At 33.3% G+C, this 26,916-nt stretch overlaps 1 protein-coding gene across 3 annotated transcripts in view; it reads left to right on the forward strand.

Moving 5' to 3' along the window:
- LOC118203539 (seizure 6-like protein 2) overlaps positions 1-26,916 on the forward strand; it is an 80,047-nt gene that overhangs the window by 44,810 nt on the left and 8,321 nt on the right. For all 3 annotated transcript variants that reach the window (XM_035375824.2, XM_035375823.2, XM_085808755.1), the window contains exons 3-9: positions 13,508-13,720; positions 13,820-13,915; positions 14,020-14,145; positions 15,854-16,141; positions 18,355-18,486; positions 23,350-23,526; positions 24,729-24,908. In XM_035375824.2, coding sequence (XP_035231715.1) covers positions 13,508-13,720; positions 13,820-13,915; positions 14,020-14,145; positions 15,854-16,141; positions 18,355-18,486; positions 23,350-23,526; positions 24,729-24,908 — 1,212 coding nt within the window. The remainder of the gene's footprint in view (positions 1-13,507; positions 13,721-13,819; positions 13,916-14,019; positions 14,146-15,853; positions 16,142-18,354; positions 18,487-23,349; positions 23,527-24,728; positions 24,909-26,916) is intronic.

Below are 26,916 nucleotides of genomic sequence, written 5' to 3' on the forward strand. Positions count from 1 at the left end.
AAAAAGCTGATACAAAGTCTATTCGTCCGGTATTGCGATACAAAGTCTAAAGTCCGGTACTGCGGTCTTAGTATTGAGGACCTTTAAGACATTGCCCTCAATATGGTGTCAGGATTCGTGTAAAGAGAATCTGGGCGTAAGAAATACCCGATATTCCTCACAGGATTTTATTCAGTGACAAAAGGATGGAAACGAGCATGGATATTCAATACCTCGTAATTCGTAAAATTGGGCCATTCCCCGCAACATTCACTGTACATTTTTTGTTTATCGTCGACAGTAAAAAGCACTCCCGACGTTTGGCGACTTTATTCTGGGGCATCATGTATAAAATGAATATTACTAGAGCTTATCTAAAAAAACATATATATATAACCTTTACTTGGCAAAAATAATGACTTTTGTCGAAAAAAATAATATGTAAAAGAGCAAGGATCCGGCTGAAACTGAGCACGTTGTTGCATCTCGTTACGTTAAATGAGATACCAGAAAATTTGAAGTTGTGAGAGGAATTGCATTGCAGTTATTATTATTTTTTAATGCTTAAAATTACGCTAAATTTTTCAAGTGCAATCTGTCTTTAAGTTAATACACTAATTCACACATTATTTTCCGAAATAATGTTGAAAAAGTCAAAAGAATTATTTCTTAGTAATTTATATTATAAAACGAAATAAATTTTCAAAATTTGTTCTGTCAGAAAAGCAAGTGGTATGTTTTATCTCTAGTCAGTTAATTATGTTAAGAAATTGTTGCACTGTAAAGACAAGAAAAAGCAAACACCTACCTGATCTTTTTTCAGCTTCAATCGCATGATTCACTAGTTTAAATGATAATATTACATTACCAGAAGCGCTTGCAGGGCATTGCCTAATAAAATATAGCACTCCTAGTATTTTAATGAATTTTCCTTCAATTTTAAGTCATAGACATTATAGTGTGTTGCAGTATAGACATTATAGTATTCTTCACAATTCAATAATCTGATAAATTGCTTGAAGATGAACAACTGAATAGATACTACCATAGCAATCGAAGTAAAATATTATGAAAAATCTTTGTTTCAAAGAAGCGGTGATATACTTCATTCAGTTTTTAATAATTCTAGAACTTATGTATATTAAACATAAACATTATTAAACTATATACGTCAAAAAACATTTTAAAGAGCAAGAAATATTTACAAACAAGCAAAACAACAACAAAAAAATCGCATTTATAAATAATCAGAGAGCATGTAATCACAGCCCGACTTAGCCTAATTGGTGCCCTGGACAAAAACTTCTTTGGGGGGTCTCCCTCTACTTCAGTAATGAAGAACCGAACTTCATGGAGGTATTTAAATTTTTCACCTCATTATAGATATATAACAAGAAAATTGACTAGAACCTGAAATAGCTATACAGTCCCTCCCCCAATGGTCAGATGAAATATCATTCTGTCCATTTTATTGATTTTCTGACAATTCTATATCCCTCATTAAAAGAATATAGCACATCCGAAGAGCCAAAATTTGACAAAAATGCTATTTAAATATATAATTAGAAAATGTGAAGACATTTTTAACAATTTGAATTAATGAACAAAAAATGCCATAGACAAGTCCTATGCACTAAGACAATAGAACGCGATGCAACTGAATTTTTCGCAATTACGATTAGGATGACCTTGTTAGCAATCATATCACTGTAGTTTGTAGCTTTTCACAAGTTTCCGAAATGCAGTTTTCTGACTGTTAACTTTGTCATCCAGCTGCGAAAAATTCATATCCTTGCTGACATCAAGGCGGAATTCAGCTAAATTTTCGCAGTTACGATGATTCAATTAAGCCAATCAGAAGCCCGTATTTTTGTAAACATATCGCATTTGGCGATATGTAAAAATACAGTATCTGAATAGCCAAACTTGTCCATTGTAATTGTGAAAATTTAGCTGAATTCATAGAAAGCCATGGATTTACGAAATTTAGACATTTTGTTTTCATACGATAGATTAATGAAGAAGCTAACATAAAACTGACGGATTTTACATTGTACTGATATTATGTTTAAGAAAAGTTCATTAAAGAAGGAAACGTAAAATAAATTATCTATTCGATTTGGGGCTCCCCTTCTGACGTGGGGGCCCAGGGCAACTGCCTCGTATGCCCCTGCCTCAGTCAGGTTCTGCATGTAATGCAAGTGATACTTTTTCCATCTTCAAAATACTATTAAAACTATTCTGAAGGCTATCATATTTCATCACTCAAGAATATCTGATAGCAGTTTCTAGCTAACAAGAATACTTATATCAAACATATTTTTTTGATGTCTCAGAGATAAACTTCAAAATATTTCGCACTATTTTTGAAAAATACAAGTCAAAACATGCGGCACTGGGAAAGAATTTGAAGCATTTTAAATTTGATAATATAAATAAGAAATGGCTATGTAACTGTGATTGTAACTGAGTTAGATAATGCTAAAGCTCAATCTAGATGAGCGCGCAGACGGGACGTTAACGATGATGAATGCAGACGTGTGAAAATGTTGTGATGATTATCCTTTTTACTTTTCTTTTCATTTTAATTTATGTAATTAAATCGTAATTAAGTAATAATTCGATGAGTTTTAATGATCATTATCAGTGATCTTTATAAGTGATGTTTTCCCGACATAACTTTTAGTCTCAGAAGTGTCTGCCCGTAGTTCTTTTCGATTTCGTGCAGCCGAATTATGTAGGAAGTGGCCATGCAACTGTGACTTTAACTGAGTTAAATAATGCTAAAGCGCCGCGCAGACGAGACGTTAACCAAGACCAGTTGTAGAGGTGTTAAAATGATTATTCTTTTTACTTTTCTCTTCATTTTAATTTATGTAAATAAATCGTAGTTTAGTAATGATTCAATGAGTTTTGCTGATGATTATTAGTGATGTTTTCCCTATATATACCTGTTATTTCGAAATCATGAATAATCAATGCAGTTTCGAGTACCTAGCAATATTCTGTTCTTGTCAAAATCTTAATCTTAAACTATTGCGTCATATGAAGATCATTTCGGTTTTTACTTGAATTTTGTTACAATAATAATAATAAACACATGGCCTGCTGCGAAAATTTGTGGAAAGCAACACTTCCATGAATATTCCTAATTTCTCACAAAAACTAGATTTATCTCTTACTATGGCAACAATGACTCTGCATTATATTTTGATTAAACCAAAAGTCGTTTGCTAAATTAAGATTTAATTATTTGTCCAAATTCAGTATTTATTTAGTGCAAATTTCTGTTAATAATTAATTGTTATTGATTTAGTTTTGTCGAGTCTCATTGAAACTAAAGACAAATAAAAATTGAATTTTGATAATCAATTAATGTATATTGATTATATAGTTCTTCCCATGGTTCTAAAGATATGAGTCTGTGATAAACAGATGTTGTTTCAAATCGACGATGCATAATATGTTTAATTTGTTTTCAATATTATAAAAATGCGTTGCTTAACACAGTTAAGTTAAGCATTTAACATATAATTTTAGATGGAATTCTTTACTATATTTTACAGCAAATGTCGTTTTATATCATAAATAAAATAGGTTTCTAATACTCTATAATTATTCTATTGCAAAATCCTGCAAACCTTTATATTTCTGTTTTTAATTTTGTTCCAATGGTAATATATTTTTATATTATTTTGATATTTTCTGTTTTTACTTCTATATGTTTTAAAAAGACATGCAGAAACAAAAGAAGATTTTAAAACTGAAATTCCTTTTTAATAGAGTTTCAATTTTATTAAGATTTTTATGAACTGGCAGCAGTAGATGCTACTTTTATTCATGAAAAAATGCGAAAGAAGCTTATGGTTTTTCATACTTTTTAATTTTTTATAATTTAAAAAATTAATTTCTTATGTTAAAGTTCTTTGAAGCATTAAAACGCAGTCTGGGTTTTTTTTAAATTGATATTGTTTTATCAAAAAATAAAACTAAGATTTAAAACTGGATTTTTCTTACAATTTTAGTTCTTATTTTTAAGGGATCTTGAAACTCATATCTTTAAGCAGTATTATTTTGCACTGAAACAAGAATATCAGAATTCGCACTAAAACTTTCCTGTGTTAAAATGTGTAGATGACACTGCAATAATTTATAATTTTATTTACGAAAAACATCAAAATATTTTTTACAGTGGAAATTTAATTATTGTAGTCCGCAGTATTCCAAACAGAAATTAATTGCAGTATTCAATAAACATTCTTCCAACACCAAACCTGAGTAACATGCACCCATAATAAATTTAATGCCAATAAAAATTTTGCATTGAAATTAATACCAATCGTACACTGAATAGTGTAATTTATTGAAATTAGATCTTCCATTAGCGATTTTATTTCAGTAGCTCTGATTATTATTAATCGCTAATTTATAATTTACTCGTTTGTTTTCAGCTTATGGTCTGTAATTTTTATAGTTGAAATGTGATAATGTTATAAAAAATCAACCGCGTACATTTTAAATTAAGTGCAGAACAGCATTTATTTCTTGGAATAGTGACAGATATCTTTTAAACCATGCGAAGAAATATGTAATCGATATACATTAAATAATTTTCAAAATGCAATTTTTATTTGTCTTTAGTTTCAATAAGATAAGATTCGACAAAACTAAGTTAATAAAAATTAATTATTAATATAAATTTACACTAAGTAACTACTGAATTTTGACACATAATTAAATCTTAATTTAGCAAAAGTCTTGTGATTTGTTAATCAAAATATATAATGCACAGTCATTGTTGCCGCAGTAAGAGATGAATCTAGTTTTTGTGATAAATTCGGAATATTTACAGGAGTATTGCTTTTCACAAATTTTCTCTGCAGGTCATGTATTTATTATTATTATTGTAATAAAATTTAACATTTCAAAGAAATATTTTTGTTTTTAGTTTGCGACAAAAATAGTTTTTTTATGTTGTTTAAAAAAAATTAATGGACAATTAAAATATTCATATAATATATATGGTTTCTTTACTATTTACATTTACTCGCTGAAAAAACAGAAGATTTTCATAATACTAGTAATTATGAATACATATCATGAACACAAATCAGTAGCCGAGAGGATAATACCGCTGAACACTGGTGATTCGGTCTTCTGCCCATGTGTAACATGAATACGAACTAGTTTCTCTTAGAAAGTCCTGCACGAAGGCACCCCTCGCATCGAGCTGATAGTCTTAGTGGGCTTTCCATTGTCAAAATGATCGTAATTAATGCATATTTTATACTCTAGAAAACGAATGCATGAACATCAAAATCACTTATAACGATATCATCTGCTCTTATTAAGCCTGAACTATTAAAAACGCAAGTAAATATAATTATTTTATATGTCGAAATGTCCTAATAATCTGTTTGCATTTCTTTCTCATAACTGTTAATTTGTGTAGTTTGTTCACCTCTCTCGTGAAACGAATATTGTGATGTACGTTTTATAGCATTTTTAAAACGGGTTTGCCGTTGCGTATAAATGCGCCATTAATACAACGAAAACAGCGAAGGACTATATAAAACAAGTAGAGCGTCTCGGTGTCCGTTTTGGACCTGAACAGACGTTTGCTTGCGCGGAAACTTTTGATGAGAACTGAATCCTTTTATGAATTTGTTAGGTACCTTTTTCACTACTTGATAAGTTAGTTTTTATAAATCCGCATATGGATCTGTTTAAGTGCCTTTTTCGTTATTTGGTTAGTTTTTATATAAGTTCTTTTCCTTACTTCTTTCTTCCACTCACACTTACATGCTCCTTTTTGGCGGTTTTGAGACCTTTTGTTCTTGGCGGACTGGAGCGTTGCATGTTATCTGATGATGTTTTTCCAAGCTATAAGGCTAGTTGTGAAGGAACATTGTGAAGAATCATTAAGAAAAAATGTTTTTCGTGATTCTTTTGCCCAACATTTGTATGAAATCAGAATTTATCTACAACAGTTTTATTTGACTAAGCGAACTCTACTCTTCCGAGAGCTGATTAAAAATGTATCATATTCAGCAGATTTTCAAATTATTCTTGTTTGTTGTAATCTGAAGCCTGTAAATTTTAGCTTAAAAGAGTCAATAAATTTTCACTTAGCATATTTTAGGTTCTATCACATTAATCTTTTATCTATATTCAGGAAAAATTACTCATTCCGTAAACTGATTTTTAATATTTTATTATTCCTAAAATTGGGCCAGTTACCATTATAAATATTGGATCATAGTTTGCATTTACTTTTATTTGTACTTTACGTATTTTCTCGCGCATTTATCACATCCTTACCTTCGGGGTTATTTTTGGGAAAAAATGATACTGGAGTATTTTTCGCATGAAAAATATAAGACTAGATACATTAGATGGAGACATCTAAATGGAAGATGGTGGATATTCTTGGAGGCTTAATTTCAGTAACATAATCACTTGATATGCCAGTTGATAAACTTATCAAAATGGAACTTCAAAGTTTTATGCGAAGTGTATAACTGGGAGCAATAACATTTTGATACCTAAAGATTAAATGCTAGACCGAGTTTGAAAAAGATGTTTGAATGAATCTTGGGGGCAAGGAAATTAACTTCACCAATAATAAGGAGCGTTTGAAGAAAAGAAGGAATTCCAATGTCATGGATAGTTTTGATAAGGAGTGGCAAAATACTGAAAATGATTTTATCTATGAATTTGTAGCAAGAATATGTAAATGGGATGCAAAGAAAGACAATGGGCAAGAAATGCAATGCAAAAGACCCAAGAGAATGAAAAATTTATAAATATTTTGACCGAATAATGCTAAGTTCTAGAGGACTGTCTGATTAAACAGAAGGATGTTTTCGCAGATGAAGGGATGCTTTTCTGAGGGAAACTAGTTCCTATTCATGTTAAACGTGGGGAAAATAAAAATTTCCATGCACAAAACTCGTTCACCAGACTTCTAAACCGACCGAAATACCAGTTTTCGGTGGTCTTACCTACTTTGTCATTGGTAGGCCTTCGCAATTCTGTATTAACTGTTTCATTTCAAAACATTCATGAATTCACAAAAATACCCGTTTGTAGGACGAAGCTTGTAGGAAGTTTGTAGGAAACAGAAGCCTTACGTGCTATATAAAAGTTTCTTATATAAACAGTTTAAAACACTAAACCAGATGCAAATATTAGAAATGATAGTTTGAACGAGATGAGATCAACTATAGTATTGATGCTAGTTTTTCTTGATGTTTATACACATCTACAATTAAATTATCATTATTGACGGGTGGAAATAGTTGTAACTAGTAGATTAGATAATGTTAGTGTAAGGTTAATTTTATTAATAGTTAAATTTTGAGTTAAAGTCCCTTTCCTATCGATTCTTAACTTCAACTTACCACTTCCGACTAGAACGTAGTTTTAGAATCAAGTCTGAATACATAATGAGGAAGAGCGGTATTTAACCGCGAAGTTCTTCGATCTTAGAGAGAGAGGTACCAGGTATTCCGTCTGCACGCGTTCGCCTTTTTTACTTGCTTTTTTACTTACTTTTTTCTTACTTTATTACTATTAATACTTGCTTCTATAAATGTCATGCTATTTTAATAAACTGTGATGTATTATGTGGAGGATAAAACTAAAACGCGTCTATACTAAGCTAAGCTAAGTCTAGACGCCACAGTTTACAAAGTTTCTGGTGATTCTCTTAACTTAATGACTATGTTAACTTTATTAACAGTTAAATTTTAAGTTAAAGTTCCTTTCTTATCGATTCTTAACTTCAACTTACTACTTCCGTTCAGAACGTAGTTTTAGAATCACGTCTGAATACATAAAGAGCGGTATTTAATCGCGAAGTTCTTCGGTCTTACGAAGAGAGATACCAGGTACTCTGGCTGCACGCGTCCGCCTTTTTAGGCTACTCTCTCGTAAGCTATTATTACGCTCGGCCGTACTTTAGACCCTTGATAGCTTCGCAGTCTATTAACGTTAAGGGACCAACTCTGTTAGAATTTTGATAGCTTCGGCTATACCTCTTTAGTTTAAATTAGTTTAGGTTAATTCTTAGTATCTTAAGTTCAAGCCGAAGTGTCGGCTTTATTGTACACTCCAAGACGGAGTTTTGTTAAAACTTTAGTTGGAATAATAAAGGGCTAGTTTACCCTTCTATCTTGTTGTTTTCTGTCACACGAACTCAACCAATTATTCGCTTATCAATTCTTAAGATTCTTCACTTCCAACACTAACTTAGAATTACAAAGTGAGGAACTCTACAGTAGTTTTGTCTTCCGTGAGAAAAAAGTGTTGGAACTCAACAATATATCTTGAGTTACTCATATATCGTCTATCAGGTAGAGATAAGAAGACAATGAAGATGTATATGCATATATGCACACCGTGCCCACAAAAATCCTTACTTAGTCTTTATTTTCGCAACCATTTGCCATAGACGTAAACTTTCAATTGTAACAATATTACAGTTAGAACAAATGCTGCTAATATTTATATTTTGATATTTTTAAATTAAAAAACATTTTTTTTATTGCAAACTCTAACTTCCGATGGCCTTCCGATTCCTGCGTTTATATGTAGAAAAAATTTATTTTAAAAATAAAGTGTTAGACCAGAACCTGATGGTGGTATCAATTCTGTGTGTATCAACATAAAAGACTTTATGTGGGTTCTTTGAAAAATTATTTTTAGCTCAGTATCTTATAGTTATCTCAGCATCTTTATTTTATCGAGACTTAAATCTAACGTTGTTCGCTGACCCCTAGACTGAGAAATAGTGTGTATTCCCCTATTTGTACCTGAGTATTTGTTTAGTTTTGTAAGTCGAGTAATTAGAAGCAAAATAATTTCCATTTGAATCATTGAATTCAGACGCTATATCTGTCAAGTAAAAGCAATTCAATATTGATTCTAAGTATGCTGTGGATACAATCAAAGTTCTATCAGTGAAAGTGAACCTTTAAAATGCAGCTTTCCTTCTCTGGACTTCCCTCTTCTGACGTACTTTTAATCGCAATGTATGAGCTTAAGAAATCCGTTTTCTCGGAGTTACATGCGAGTTTTTCATGTTTCAATCCGAAATGTTAGGTTACTCAAATAACTTTCAGCTGTCATAAAATGTTTCTTGCCTCATGACGTCACTTTTTAGTCCCACGTCAAGTCCTAAACTGTCTTATTTGCTAGCACATGTGACTGGATCCTTTTTCTTCCGTTGTTTATTCAAGCGAAACCTATTTTTATCATTATTGCTTTTCCATATCAAGGCATGGATTGCCTCATCTGTAAAGCATAAACGGATAAGACATCGCACCTATCATTTGCCATAACTTTTGAGAACCAATGAGACTTTTCGAAGTTCTACCCCAGTTTTGAATCGAGAACACCTCGATAGAAAGCAGATATCATGTACCGCTCTTATCCTATTATTAATCTCTTGACAGGATTTCCAGGCAGGCAAAGGTACAGGTTGAAGCAAGGCCAGCACCTGAGCATCAGAGTAGTTATTAGGTATTGCCGGGCCTTGCTAAGTACTACATTTCGGCCTCATAGAATTCCGAGGGCAGGATTGTCATCCCAAATCCATTGTCAATCCCTCTTCTCCTACCAGCAACCTCTTCAGAGGATTTAGACTTGCTGTGTATTTTGAGTCCTTCCTTGCCGCACAGATACTATACGCTTACGAACATCCATGCTTTATCTGAGATTTAAATCCGGCACCTTCGGTATGGTAGTGAGAGTCGCTAATCACTAGTCTTTCTAAGTGGCAGGATTTTCAGACAGATGAATTTCTAGTCTTCCATTCCAAAGCCAGTGTAGTCATAAACATTATTACATTATCTGACATTTAAACCGAAGTAGATCGGTGTGATAATCAGCCTCCTCTAACCACCACTCCGATTGGGGTGACAGATATATGTCAATAAAAAGCTAGAACATACCAATTTATAAATTAAGGTAATCAAAATGTAGCAATCATTTTCAAAACATTTATGGCGTACGAAGCAAGCGCAATTTTTCATCGTCATCTTACTGTAAATTTAAAAAAAAAAAAAAAAAAAAAAAAAAAAAAAAAAAAAAGAGCTTGCTTATACTTATTTTTGAAAGAGCAAACCTTCACTCATAATTTACTCTTTAAATGTTTGATAAATTATGTTGCACTAGTAAAATGCAAGTGTATTTGAAAGAGCACTAGTATAATTTCAGCGAATTAGATTGAAAAGTGTAACTAATTTCTGTGCTCAGTTGTCTAAATGAGTTGTCTCAGTTCTCTCAAAGAATTAATCTGCATTTAAATTTGACGTTTCGGAATAATTACCTATAGAAGAGTTGTTAAGTTAGAGAAAGAAACAAATTTTATCCTGATAGCATCTTCAGTTAGTGAATTAGATTCCTTAAAACCTTTCACAGTCGTTAAAATATATGAATTTTAGTTCAAGATTTTAACTCCAAAAGTGTTTAAAAGACTAATCTTATAATTCTCGTCTCACTTTTCGCTCCTTAACTTTCAGTCGCCTGGACTGACTCAATGACTGACTGTGTTCAATACAATGGAATTATGATAAATTCGGAAAATATTGTACTTTGAATAAGAGAGATCCCCTTTGGACAGTCCCTAGAAATTTTAATAGAAGCCTTAATCTGAAACTGAGTTTATTTAATTTTAAAATAGGGTAATTTGTATAATTTCATCTGAAATTCTTTTAGAATTTTGACATGCTTATCATTAACTTCGTGTAAAACTTTCGCTATTTTCCACTAATTGCTTTTTAATGCTATTTTCTTTAGAGGAACGGGCTTCTCCCACAATTATATACTAATTATATATATATATATCGCACTAAATGGATTTAAGATCATACAACATTATATATATATATATATATATATATATATATATATATATATATATATATATATAATTTTATAATATTACGTATACTAATTTATCTCTCTCTCTCTAGCTATCTATATCTATCTATTTATCTATCTATCTATATTATCTATCTATATAGATAGATAGATAAATAGATATTTCTGATGAAATTTTTATCATAGAAAAGCAAAGTGTTTTTATCGGAAGGGGGAGAGGAAAAAAAAAGACATTGCTGAAATCAGTTTTTGCGTGCTACTTTTCTCTATTCTTTTTTATTATTTTTTTATTCACTGCTAAAGTATTTTGTTCTATACGTAAGTTAAGTATGGCATTAAAAATTTGTCGCATGATTGTTCGGTATCAGACTCATCTCTCACGTTTCAGATGATATTCCAGATAAAGTCGATCCAGCCTTTACACGAACGGTTGTAAGCGGATGCATTTGGAATAGCTGCAGACAAGTCACTTAAACAAAAGTAATAGCGTGAGCAAAAGAAAATTCGAAGCAATTTTTATTTTTCTTTCAGTTATATATTTTCTTGATACTACACTGCTGACCATTAAAATTGCAACACCAGGAAGGAATGATCTGACGAACGTCAAAAATCACGTGAAAGGAAGAAGATGTTGGGATATGCAGATGATTAGTTGTTTCAGCGCATAAGACCATGCAGGAGATAGAAACGATATCTGAAGCACTGCATAAAGACAAATTGTGTAGTGGATTTCTCATTCGGAAAGTGCCTTTTAAGGTTGGAGTTTGCTCAAAATATCATATCATGCCTCGAATAGGAAGAGGAAATGCTTAACAGCAAGTTTCGAAGTTGGATAGAGGCAGGATCGTTGCCTATCGTACATTATCGTTCCGTGGCATCGCCGGTCGCACTGGTCGACATCCAACCACTGTCATGCGAATATGGAATCAATGGATTGCTGAGGGTCATACTGAACGGCATGCAGGATCTCAACGCCCTCTCATCACTAACGCCAGAGAGGACAGACATATTGTGATGTTAGCTCTGCAAAACCGTACGACCACATCACGGACCATTAGTCAGGAAATGGGCATGTTTGCAGCACGCCCAGTATCAGCTCGTAAGGTGCGTCGACGTTTGCAGAACCGTGGGCTGTCAGCAGGGTGACCATTACTTCGGCTGACAATGCAGCATAGAGAGAGATGGAAACTCTGGTGCGCCAGACGAAAAAGCTGGGTACAGGAGTGGCACAATATCGCCTTTTCAAACGAGTCCAGGCTCTACGTGCAGTATTCTGAAGGCCGTATTCTGGAGTGTCCGAGGAGACCGCACGTCGCCTGCTTGCATTCGATATCGGCATAGGGGCCTTGCACCTGGTATGATGGTTTGGGCAGCCATTGGGTACACGACACGCACATCTCTAGTTCGGATCGACGGTAATTTTAGCGCAGATAAGTGCATTTTTGACATCTTATGTCCGGTGGTTGAGCCCCAAATGCCATGTTCCAACAAAATAATGCAAGACCACTTGTTGTCCGCCGTGTTTCCTTCCTCAATACACAGGGTATTCGACTGCTGCCCTGTCCTGCAAGGTCTCCAGATCTGTCACCCATTGAAAACATCTGGTCATGGGTTGCTGAGAGAGTGGCCTGCCAACCCTCTCCAGCTAATATGGTTGATGAAGTGTGGCATAGACTTAAAAGCAGCATGGAATGAGTTGCCTATTTCTGTCATCCAAGCTCAGTTTGTCTCCATGCCTAATGGGGTAAGGGCTGTTTTAGATGCCAAGGGTGGCAGCTGTTTCTACTAATTTCACACCCCTATAAACCTCCAAAATGCTTATAAATTTAATCATTTTTTCTTCATGCCTTACTGTTTACTTGCAATAAATATCTTTTTGTATTTGCTTTCCTTCATGGTGTTGCAGTTTTAATGGCCAGCAGTGTATTTGAGCAACATGAGAATGCCAGAACGTGTTCGAATATAGATACCTGGCACACATTTTCCCATAAGTACACCTAATTGTTTTTCTTCGCCCGCCTCAGATGTCCTGAAATTTAATGATATCTAATACAGCATTTGATTTAGCTAATACCATTATTAACCACATTTTTAATACCTTGTAGGATAGTTTTCACTTTTTAGTCATATATTATCTGAGAATTACTACTTGAAAGGAACATAAGACAAAACCATGCCAAATCTCGAATTCAGTTATAAAAACGGTTGAATGACTTATACGTTGGTGTTCAATTTCTTTGAAGTTACCTAGTTAAGATGGAAAAAAAACTGTTGACAGCAGAAATGAATATAAAATTGTAATATTTTTATCCCATCGATTTTGAAAATGAGATTATATAAGAAAAAACATTAAGTAAGGCATATCGGCTCTTTGTTTATTTCGACTCTGATGTATGAAATAGGTAAGAAGTTTTTCTTGATCTTATAAATCACAATATTACTTAGTTCCCTGAATACACAAACAACTAGCTTTTGTGTTTTTTATTTGTCACTGTTGAACACTTTACGTACAATAGGGAATTTTAAAAGTATTTTAGTACTTTTATAAGTGACTATTACACTATTTTTTCAAGATGTACCACAATTTAACTAATTTTCTATTTGATAATTTTAATACTGATGCATAATTATTCTTTTATAGTTTTGAATGTTGCCGTGGGAAAGGCGCCAATGCAGTCAAGCCTTGCTGGTAGCGGAATTCCTCAGAAGGCTATTGATGGAAGTACAAGTACATTCTTCAATCCAGATACTTGCAGTATGACACAAACTGAACGTTCACCGTGGTGGTATGTTAATTTGTTGGAGCCATACATGGTTCAACTGGTTAGGCTCGACTTTGGAACTGCCTGCTGTTGTAAGTACAATACTGAGATGTAATGTTTCTTGCTTATCAAAATGTGTCTCACATTGTTCCTTTTATTTTTAATCAAATTATTTCTTTTATTTTTTTCAGCCAATAACAGACCAGCAACTATTGTTGTTCGAGTTGGCAATAACAGACCTGATTTAGGCGTGAATCCCATATGCAACAAATACACTGGTTACATAGGTAATAACTAATTCCAAATTTCTACGACTGATTATTATTATGTTTAGGTAAGATGTAGATAAATTAATAGAGTTAGTGTAACGCTACTTATTCTTATTTTAAAGAGGAAGGACGTCCGCTGTTTCTGCCATGCACTACTGCAATGCCAGGCGCATTCGTCAGCGTGTACCTGGAAGATCCTCCTTCTAACCCATTATCAATTTGTGAAGCTTTTGTCTACACGGACCAAGGTAATTTAAGCATGTTCCTTATCGGAAATTCTACACGAACTATTAAACTATTAACGTAGCATTAATAGGAATTAAGTCGTCTGTTTCTGAAATCTGGAACGTAAATGATATGAAACTGTATTTCAGGAAGCATTTGTTAAAAGCACAGACTTTCATAAACATATAAAGCATAAACTTTTAAACAAAGAATAAACCTGTCTGCCGTAATAAAATCCTAAAGTCACGTGTAGTGTCCCCTAATTTAAGCTGAATTCGATCCCTGACTGGAACAACAATAAAGTAATAAGAACTGAATAATATATGAAATAAAATTAGCAGCATGGAAATATTACAGTGCAAACAATCGTAAATATCCCGAATCTTTGGGAGTCTCAGTTGTTGAATGTAAAGCTTTAAAGATATGCTAATTTTGCTAAACACTGCAGCTTAATTAATTTTTTTATTGATATTTCCCCCAGTAGTGTGGAAGTTATAGTCACTTTTGTTTGTTCTTTTTTAGTTAGAGGTTTTTCTCTCTTTCTCATTCCCACTCTTTCAACAAATTTCGTCTTAACTAGTGCATTTCAATTCTATCCCATTTTCAGATTTTTCTACTCACGAATACCTCTTTCAGATTTCGTTTTGGACCTAATTAGTTCAAATCTTGGCGAACGAGCTGGCTTCGAGGGAATTTTCTTGGTTTTCCCCATGTGTAACGAGCCAGCTTACCTAAAACGTCATTTCTAAAATGTCTTCCCTCTTCTTAGGCAGATAGCCATTGCATACTTTGCTATAATCCATTTCAACCAATGAATCTTTGTGGTATAGTGGTCAGCACATCCAATGTAGGAAAATGAAAAGTCTCAGGTTCGATTCCCGTCCAGGCTTACTGTTGATTTTTTCTCCTCACAAAAACATATTGACTATGCAACGTTGTACTTTATTTTATGTAAATCTTAGTTTCATCTACAATAATAATATATATATATATATAAATTACTGGAGATGAAATATATATACTAGTAAGCCCCTGATTCTGTAACGAATGGAACAAGCGAACGCATGTAACTCGCTGCGGAATGAGAATGGGATGCTATAAACGCAGCGCATGCAGATAAGGAAAAATTTGACCACTCTTTCACGTTGCGGAAATGTAGCAAGGGGAGACATGTGACCTTGTAAGATCAGCTGAGTGCATCCACTCCACACATTTTTTTCCCCTCCTCGCCGTTTCTAATATAAGATATTCCTATATTTATAATCAAGTAAGAGGGATAAATCCATCGACTGGAAAAAGATTATATTTATATATGTATAAAGAGAAAATGACACAGAATTTCGTACTAGGGGCAATACAAGAGTTTAAACATTTATTATTATTCTTTGGCTCACAAAATTCAGCTAAATGCCTAGACACCAAGACCTAGCAATTAAGCTGCTAATAAATACTAAAAAAGTCATTCGAATGCATAGATATGATTCAAACCGCATTTAAAAGCTGAAAAATAAAATCTCCCTGAGTTGAAACAGGCAATTCCTGTACATTTCAAAACTTTTATAAAACATTTTTAAATGTTGACACTTATTCCCCAAATACTGTTATAGATAATTTGTGATTTAACTGCATTTGTTTGAATATAAAATACATTTCATTGATTTCATGTGACATACGTTATTATTATTTAATTTATATATTTATCTTTTTTTTTTTTTTTTTTTTTTAAATTAGCTTTGCCCATTGAACGGTGCCCATCATTCCGAGATCAGCCTCTTGGTAGTACTGCCACGTATAATGGAAAGTGTTATATCTTCTACAATAATCAGCCACGAAATTTGCTGTCTGCAAGACGATTTTGTGAAATTCGCGGCGGAAATTTGATTGATGAAACTAGTCCAGCACTCCAAGGATTTTTGAGTTGGGAACTTTTCCGAAGACATCGCAATGATCCTAACGGACAGTACTGGCTGGGAGCTGTAAGAGATCCCAGAGATCCGAATAACTGGAAATGGATTAATGGTGAGAGAGAAAGAATAAAATTATTTTCACGGACGTGCGAAATATTAGTAAATTATTATGTCCAGCCCATGAAAATTTGATTTCAGGACCATTAAAATAAAACGGAAATAACTGCTGGGTGTAGTTTGAGATCTCAACATAAAATATCAGCAAACATACTCATTCTTTTCATTTCAGACTTTTATTTTTATTTTTTTAATACTCGATCCAAGGTTCAAACATTTTGAGATAAAATGTTATGGTAAGATAAAAAATTAAATTATTAAATTTCATATGTATGTTCTTGAACGTAAGAATTATGGATAATGACGGTAGGAACTAGTGTGCTTTCTAGAAATGCCTCTCTTTATTTCATATTATACAGGATGGCTCAGAAGAAAATGCGACATTGCTTTGTGGCGTATTCAGGAAGTTTAGACGAAATAAAATGCCATTATATTGGTTACAATACACTGCTTCATTCTGGAGATATGTGACATCAAAATCTCGAGGTTTCTGTTCTGGCTAGACGAATAAATGGACTCCGTGAAAATCACAGGCCTGCAGTGTCTCGCGTGAAGTAACTCGCAATGATTGCTCAAATTGCATTACTGGATTATGGATTGATTGACACATTCAAAAATTTCTGCATTGAACGCTAGTTGAATGCACGCAGTAAGCTTCTTTTAGAAAGCAGCCGGTTTCACATGGCCATACTCGACAAAGTCGATGGATTTCAAGTCTAGAACTCTATATATAGAGAGAGAAAATCACCAAGAATAAATTACCTACCTTTGACCAGCCGGAATTAAAGCCAAGGATTCTAAAATCACTTATCTTCAAAAGGAAATGGTATGCCGAAACCGTTCCATCAGCCTTTTGTTTCTTTTAATCTCTCGAATAGATCATGTGTCGCATTTTTTTTTCTGAAATATCCTAGATATAAATTATTTTCGAAGGGCTAAAAACATTAGTGTCAATAAGGGTAAAAAAATAGCGTTTCTATCATTTCAAAAGAAGTACGAGTCGTAAAACATTACCACTCACACCATTTAAAAACAATATAATTTTAAAAGCAATGTTTTTTTCACCTTGACAGATCCGATGTAAGCAGCTTTAGTTTCTATATTAAGTTTCCTATTTGTAATATACATTGCGCTGCCTCAGAAACACTTATTTTTTAAAAATGTTGCCAAGTTAACCGACTCTTCGGTAGACTTTCCTTAGCACATTACTGATTATGAACTATGCATGCAGTATGAAAATTGCCACTTATTTTTAAATCTTTTTAAATCTGCCTGCATATGTACATATATAAATGTACAGAAAGAGCGAAAAACAGAGAGTAGATAAGTGTTTTCTATTTCAACTAATGTTAACATAATTTATTTCAGATTTAAGCTACGTATGATGTAATTCAAATTTAAAATGTCATAAAACAGATGACGATCGCATTTCTTTTTTGTGGAGGTTCTCATATAAAATTTAAAAACCATAAATTTTAACAACGCTATCCATCTGCTTTGCTACTTAAAACTGAATGGGTTTTCTCAAAAGTATGCTATAAATAAATGAACTTGCACATTTTTCTGTAAATGTTAAATAATATATATGTGCTTTTGTAAGAAGGTAAATTTATTCCTATTGTGACTGGTAAATCAAATGATTTCGCAAAAGTTTATATATATATATATATTCATTTTATGGAAAAGCATGTGATTTTGCAATCATAATTGCGTTGTAATATTTGCATAAGTTTTGTATAATAAATTTCAATTTCATGCATTTAAATCGTAACTTAACATGCTAGTCTCGTACAGCAATGGTGGCGGGAATGAAAAATCTGTCTTTTTCATATGGGGTAAGTACTTTAATTCTAAACTAATCGTATACATCTTACGATATGAGGAACAGAATAAAGGTAAGTTTGAAAAATGTATCATATAGCAAGGCTTGAGGTCTAAAGCAGGTAAATGCTTTGAACATTTACTCAGTTTGGCCCGCGAAGAAAATAAATTGTTTATCTAATCTTTTTCCTTACAGTGCTGCTTGTAACACTGAATGGTATATTGGAAATTGATATCTCATGAAAAGCAAAAATTAAATATTAACAGACTAAACATTCCTAATTTTTTATTCGTGCTTTTGATTCAAATCAAAAGCCGCTATTAACGATTTTGTTTTGTATCAACATTAGAGAATTTTTTACATGGAATTTCCTTTGCTTAAAATAGGACAAGATGTGACTGTGTCCTTTTGGAATGTTCCTGGAACAAAAGAAAATTGCTCGAGATTTGATGGCTCCAAAGGATGGCTATGGTCTGAAACAAACTGCAATTTAAATTTGAATTTCATATGCCAGCATAGTAAGTTTCTAGATGCGTTTATACATATTTCGTAGTGAAGTTACATGTATGTAACTTTTGTATATGATATCAAATTGTTTCCGTTAACATTCTCTGAAGATATTTAGAAACTGCTTAACATGTTTCAATAGGATTAACATCTGTTACTTAACCTGTTGTTTTTCTTTTGTAATGAAATATATCAGTCAAATCTTGCATATCCGTTTAGTGAAGTCGTTAGCATATCCATTTGGCATTAGATCTGTAGCTCGATTCTCTGCGAAACATTGTTAATTTTCCATGTTTTAATTTAATTTTTATTTTATTTATTTCAATTTATTTATTTATTTATTTTTGCAACTGAAAAACCTAATTGTCTCTACATCCTGTGCAAAGGAAAAAAAAGTGTCTGTATCTATTTGCACTTCCAAAAGTTAAATTTTTTTATCTGATGTACATAGTTAGTATACGAATTATGTCATTTAAATAAAATATGAAAAAACCAATGCAGTAAAAAGTGCCCCGTAGATATACGAGAATCTTACAATTTTGGTAGCCTACATTGAAACGACTTTCGATGACGATACCGACTTTTGACCGACCGATTAGAATGAGTGTTATCTGAAATTTCATTAATTATTTTCTTCTAATTTGCGATTGCGTTTATTCATTTCTTATAGTAAAGACGTGAGAAAAAAGTAATGTTTTTACAAATAGGAGTACATATACAGTTTTTCAGTAATTCACTACTATATGCCTCTTTCCCTGTAAAAAGCTCACCTAAACAGAGATATTTCTCTTCAGGGTAGACATTACGTCTGCTTTTCCCGAAAATTGTTATTTCTAATAATATTTCTTCTCGTGAAGACTGCTGTCTTTAGTAATATTTCTCTATTAACATATATTACCACATTCATTTATGGAAGTTTGTTGGAAAAACAAAATTGAGATAAAGAGCTGCATTACAAAAACCTTTCTCCTCTTCTTCTTTAAAGTACCAAGTTTTCTCGAACAAACGAAACTTAATTGAATTAAAAAGTTTTTTAAAGATCTTAATTATATTAAAATGAGTGCGTGGCGAGTACAGTCATGCATAACTGCTTTGAATTCTCGCATGACTGACATCTATAACTACTTTCTTGCTCTTCTAAAATTGGTGTATGTATTAATAATATTTAAATGTTATATATGCGTACACAAGAACGTAAACAATCTTACACGTAATTTAAAAAAGCGAGTAGCTTCACTATTCATGTGTAGATAGTTTCAGGAGATGATTAAATAATTTCTGATGTCCATATTATAAAACTCTCACCTACTTTCTGCGTAATGTTTTATTTTAAACTTGCAATTTGAATGGTATAGAGCAGAAATTTTTCCAGTCGTAATCCCCTTTTAACACTGAGATTTTTTCGCGAACCCCAGAACCCCATAATATTTACAAAAATTTTGTGGGACCCCATAAGTATTGTGCAAATCCGACACATGCGTGAGTGAAACTGTCAATTTTTTCACTTGTACTGTAATATACTATTGCACTTTTAGGTCTTTTAAGACATAGAACGATGGGAAAATTTTAAATAAGTAACAGACGAAATGATAGCTTCACATGTAAAGAAAGGAAAATGAACGTTTATATTATATACACTCATGTCCATAAATTAAGGATAATTCGGAGTCACGCGGAAATCGAATTTTAAAATAAATATATCACCTGTAAAATCACTACACACATCTTCAAGAATCATATGCAAATTTTAGGAAGTAACCAGATGACACCGATGGTATGTCACAATGACGAGAGTGTAAGAGAGTGATATATAAGGAATACAGGCAAAGAAGTAAAATTGTTCGCAAGCCCTTTATAAGCATTTCAGTGCAATAACCGAATAGTTATGACACAAAGGACGTATTTGGATGATTGATTACGTGGTAGAATTATCGGCCGTCTGGAATGTGGGCGTACCCAACTAGAAGTATCAGACGAACTTTTAATTGCCCAGAGTGTCATCTCCAGGCTTTGGCAACGATTCCAAGATTATGGTAATGTGAGTAGACGTTACAGCACAGGTCGCCCCAGAGTTACAACGCCGAATGAGGACTGGTATTTGGCAGTTACTGCCAAAAGAAACAGGCGGAGCACAGCCTCAAACCTGTCTCGTCAGCTCTCTTCAGCCACTGGTACGACAATTTCAAGGCAGACCGTGTACAGACGCTTAGGGCAGATTGGTCTATATGCTCGTAGACCTGTCAGATGCGTTCCACTTACTGCAACTCACTGTCTCCTGCGGTTAGCCTGGAGTAGAGAGCCTGCATTGTGGGCACCGCAACAGTGGGCTTGTGTGATGTTTTCCGACGAGTCCAGGTTTAGCTTGCAGTCTGTTTCTCGCCGGATTTTCATATGGAGAGCTCCAGGTACCCGCTACCACCCAGAAAACATCATTGAACGACACCGTTACGGTGGTGCAGGAGTGCTCGCGTGAGATGGAATTATTCTGGGTTCCAGAACTGACCTGCATGTTCAAATTGGAATCATGACAAGCCAAATCTATCGGGACGTCATTCTGGAACAACATGTACGTTTGTTTCGGGGCGCCATGGGCGCACAATTTGTGTTTATGGATGACAACGCCCGTCCTCACCGTACAAACATCGTAAGCGAATGCCTTCAATCGGAGTATATCACCCGTATGGACTGGCCAGCATTCTCACCGGACTTGAATCCAGTAGAGCACGTGTGGGACATGCTTGGCCGACGAGTTGCAGCCCGTCAACCTCCTCCTACATGTCTACCGGAACTTCGGAGAGCATTGCTTTTTGAGTGGTGTAATATCCCCCAAGATCAGATGGATAATTTGATACTCAGCATGCCTAGGCGTTGCACGAACTGTATTGCATCGTCTGGGAGACATACAATGTATTAACAATCATACCAACCATGTAATATTAGTTTTTTGTAAATAGGTGTTTTTTGTAATTTGCTCCAGGGAGGAAAAATCGCTAATTTTTTTAATAATATCAAACATATAGCACCTTTTCTTTGCTCTTTACCTTTTGTTTAATAAATAAGCTTTACAAATAAGTCAAATTTGTTTTGCTTCTAACTCTTCCTTTGCCTGATTTTGCATTATCCTTAATTTATGAACATGAGTGTATTATAAAAAGAATGCGCCGAAACGTTTTCTTTTTTTTCTTTTTTTTTTTCTTTGTCTGATTTGTCTTATCTTCATCTATTTTCAGATACATTGTGTAAAAATATTTTGTAATTGTAAAATATCAAAACTGCTAAACGCGACCCACAGTTTAAGAAACCCTGGTATAGAGTATTGAAGAAAATATTTGATAAAACATTGAATTTTTGTTTTTTGTAACTAGCTCTTGTTGTTCTCTAGTTAATTAATTATTTAATTATTTGTTTTAAGTCATTTCATGGAGGAGCAGTTTGTTTATAAAATTAATTACTGACAGCTAATATTATTTAGAATCGTTTATACATTTTCCTCACAACCACTAATCGAAATTATTGTAAAATTAATTTTTCAGCAGCAAAAATAAAAAGTAAAGCTAAAATGTGTCTTTGAAGGTGTTTTCATTATAGTTTCAATGAATAAAAGGGACACTAATAAAAGAGTGAGTCGATTTATATTTTCTTCAATAGAAGGCCGATTTCTGGACATTTCGAAATCAATGTAAGACAGTTGAGATTGGTCAAATTCGCAGTTTGAGAGGGCAACAACAAATTTTATACGTGCTCATGCAACTACACATGTAGGAGTCCGAGGTAAAATCCCCCATATCAGGCAAAGGGTCCAACCGAAAATTACCTAAGATATAAATCCACATGCCTAGCCCTTGAGTTCCACACCGGGTTCATACGCTCTTTTTAATTTCTCCCTTACCGCAATTTTGAGCCGGGCCCAGGGAATACCACCGTAGCCTTCGAGAAAAACGAAGGCCACGTTAACACTTCCTCTTCTCGGCGCTACATGTGAGGCATGACTTATTCGCCTGGAAATCTGACTGGTCGTCAATAATGCGCCTTCCAATATTACGCGGGCAGTCCGTCACCTAAGACATTACCCAGCACAGACGCCCTACCAAGCTACTGGTGCCATTGACTCTAGGACTTACGCCAATCTCCAGGATCTGACCGTAATGAAACGATCTTCCTCAGGCTCGTATTTTTGTTCCCCCAGAAGGCTACTGCCAAACTTAAGTACTAAGTCAGTATGTACACCCCAGGGAATATTTGAGAGGGAAGAAAATATTTATCCTTGTTGTCTTAGTCCCCTTTGTCAATTGTCTGGAGATCCGTTGTCTCTTTGTTAAGTTTAGATATTTAGCATTGTCATAGACCTAAATGAAAAATGTATTTTAAGGATAATGGATGCCTTTTGCTGTTTTAAATTTGTTGAGGCCTTAAGTTTCATCGATTTAGGAACTGAAGAATGTGCAGTGATCTTGCCGAGATTCGAATTTTAGACCTCCCGAATATGCTGCAGACGTGCTATCCAGTTACACCACGAAGGCAAGCGGAAAGGAGGGAAAAAGTACCTTATATGCGCCCCTCTTTTAAAGGGTAACTAGGGATGAAGGGACCCAGTCGCCAAATTCTGGTGGACGTCACTTGTAGTCATTTTAGAATTTTTCGAAGCAAGGAAATCGAAGAAATCCGCAATGCCCTGGCTGGAATTCGAACCCCGCACCTCCCGACTGCGCATCGGACTTGCTACCCAGTCACACTTCGAAGGCACGCGGAAGGATGGAGAAAATACATTATAAATTGATTAGACAAATATCGCTATTAAAATAAATAGTTTTCTCTTTCAAACTGAGGAAAAGAGTAAAACATAAAATTTTAAATACAATAATTCTTTATTTTAGAGCCTGCTACATGTGGTAAACCAGAAAGGCCAGCCAACTCTACGATAATTGCAAGGAATTTTGATATAAGCTCTGTTATCGAGTATAGATGCAACCCAGGACATTTACTAGTTGGACCCAACATTAGAACTTGCTTAGCATCTGGCATATTTAGCGAATTTCCACCGAAGTGCCGATGTAAGTATTATGTTTTGGTATGTTTCCTCGAGGAAACATTTCAGTAAGTGAATTGAATGACATTTTATCTGTAGATACTGGTAATTTATGAATAACACGAGAACTAAGTTTCATGTAAACTGCTGCATAACCACTTAGTATTTGCCGTTGTTGTTTTATAGACGTTTCAAAATTTTACCGAAATACTTGTAAGTGAAGTGAAACAATGTAAGTGAAGTATATTTGGTACAATTTCCATTTTCATCACTCTTCGTGGTTTTATTTTTAACAATAAAAGTTTTCTTTTAAACCAAATAACCCTTTTCCCTAGCAATTCTTTCCGACGACTTAACAACGAAACCTTGACGGGATGATTTGCATAAACCATAAGTAACCTTTAACTTTCTGACATGATGTATCCAAATCATTTGTGCATCAGACTTCTTTCTTAACAAGTAATACTAAAATTCTTTTTGAAATTTACATAAAAACTTGAATTTTGAATGATATCGAATGTACTTAACAGTTATGAATTTATTTTTCTTCACTTAACTCATTTTGTAGAATTCGACAAAAAAAAGTACCTATCGGGATTTATGCCTAATAGATGAATTATGAATAATTCAGTTACTGGATTGTCTCGAAGTTTTAGTAGTTTTGACAGTATTTGATATTATCATTTAGTATTAGTAATCCTTCTAAATTAGGAGACAGTTTACTCAAAAATTGTCGCAACATAAAATGCGCCTGTTCTTCGAAACTGTTATCACGTGCATATTTCTGTTTGCTGTTTTATACCTGAAAAGAACCCATTCAGTTTCCTGATATTTTAACACTGTGTGTAATGCTTTTAGTATCATAAATTATTGTCCAAAAATATTAACTTTTACTATAAAGAAACAGGCCTTGCGGAGTTTTTACAAGTTACATTCTAGTCGTGCATTTGAATCACTTCTCGGCTGTTTGGCTAATATCAAAATGTAAACTCTAATGCGATGCTTTTTCACTGAAAATATTTTGAAATAATCCGAATTATTAGATTTTTGGTATTTCAGATTGGTATTTTAATCCAAATGTCAAAACTCTATAGGAAAAAGATCTACATTATACCTGTAGCTAGAGTGTAAAGGAATTGAGACAAATATTTCTGAAGAATGAGGATTCTGTATTAATTTTTTTTCCACGACACATATTCTTCATTAATGTGTTTCCTAAAATTTTAGATTTGGAATGTGGCTCACCTGCACAAATAGCTCATGGTAGCTACAAACTGCTCAACGGTACACGACATTATCTTAGCACCGTACAATATACCTGTGACGAAGGCCATGTTCTGGTTGGACGAGGTACACTTGTATGCGATGTCGACGAGAAGTGGAACGGACCTCCCCCGCGATGTGATCGTAAGTTTTCTAATAAATAAACTATACTTTGTTTTTGCCAGTTATGACGTTGTGATAAATAGGAAAATGAGGATATCAGTTTCATTTTCCATCGGAATTAATTACGATAAATAATTTTCTGTGTTTTCTTGTCTTTCAAAAAGAAGAAAAAAAAAAAAAATTAAAGCGTCAGTAGCAAATTTGCAATATTTTTTATGTTAGGTGCTAACTGAGCATGATGATGGAATTTTTTCAGCTCCCGAGAACAAACAGATTTTCACAGAAAAAAAGTGATTCGATATAGCTAATTAACACTTTTTCACTGAAAGACTAAAATTTTCATTTTATGGTAAAAGATGTATTAAATTACTAAACTTAGAATAATATTTCATTTTATGCTTTTTGACACTCATTCAAGGTTTCTTACAATATAAAAAGATTTCAAGCTAAAATGGCAGTGTTTTTATGGATTCAGTCTAAAGCAAAAATTAAATATGGTAACTATTAAGACGCGTATCAGAGTAAATATTATAAAATCAATTCATAAACGCAGTTTAAGTTTGAACAGGAAGAAATTAATGTGGTTACAAAATGTGAAGTGTAGAATTTGGCGTATTGTCAATTTTTGTAGACTTATTATTATACTTAACATAGTTAACATTTCTTCTCTTCATAAAGTAACATGGTACGTAACATATTAATTCCTAGCAAAGATAAATACCCATACGTAATAGACATATAGGATGTTTGGAAAATGTGGTTATAGGTTTTGTTTCCTTAAACATGCATCTTATATACTTGTATTTTAAAGTGCAAAGTTTATCAAACTAATGCAGAGAATTTTATGAAAACAGTTTCAAAGCTGTTTGTCGGTGAGAAAGATCTGCAAGTATTAAAAATCTAACTTCTTGCATAGCTTTCGTAAAATAAAAATTTCAATTAGAAAAATATTCATCATTTTGTAATTAATTAAAAATAAAATGTTTCATACCTTTAGATACAAAATTTACTTAGATATTTGTAATTATTATTTTCATGGTGCCCTTTCCAATTTAATAATGAGCGCTATTTTACCGAATACGGAAGTATTAATCGCCAAAACAGGCACTTTTAGTTTTGTTGTTGCCTGTAACCTCATTTTGACTTTTTTTTTTTTATATATATATGTGTAAAAAAAGGTCAGAAGCATTGAAAATGATTAAAGTGTTTAAACTTGTTCTAGAATATTTCCACAAATTCTGCAAACATGGAGTTTTTTGTATTTAACTTAATATTTTAATAACTGCAATTCCTTATCTTCAAAGAAGATGTTAGGATTATAACGAAACCTTCCCAACTATCAGTGATAAAATAATTCTTATAAAATTCTTCATCGTATTCTGTTGTTTAAATTCTAAAAATGTTTTATGTGGAAGTACATATATTAATTATATATATAAATAAAAGCTAAATTAAAGATAATTAACAATGCTATCTAGTGAATGTCTGATAGCTACATGTAATAATCATCATGCAAGGATTAAATAAAAAAAGATTAAGTTATATTAGGTTTCTTGAATACAAACAAATACTACATCTCTGGATAGCTGCTTGCAAGCGAATAGATGAGTTTAAAACTGAAAATACGACCATTTGGTGTTATATATTTTAAAGATGAGGATTATTGGAATACCACATCGCAAAATTTTAAAAGATGCAGTACCATATCTAAATTTACTGAAAACTAAAAAGAGGGAATGACAAGTAAAACGTCAAAGAAAAAGAAAAATGAAGTCTTTATTAGACAAATACCCGGCATTTATTGACACTGATGAGGATGGTAACAGTAACCGATAAGGACTGGTAAGAATCGGTAACCGGGTTCCGATGCAAATTACTAAGGCTGAGCTTCTTTTTTAATAAAATCTCAAGGAGCTTGACTCGGGCGCCAGTTCTTTTTTGATATGCAAAGTACATAACAAATAAAAAAATATACCCAAGTTAAAATACTTAATAAGTAGAAAAATTATTCTCGCAAAAATTCAGAACT

Source organism: Stegodyphus dumicola, chromosome X2, assembly GCF_044657685.1.
Source record: "Stegodyphus dumicola isolate Sdum_Otavi_A_Nest chromosome X2, ASM4465768v1".
Taxonomy (NCBI): Eukaryota; Metazoa; Arthropoda; class Arachnida; order Araneae; family Eresidae; genus Stegodyphus; species Stegodyphus dumicola.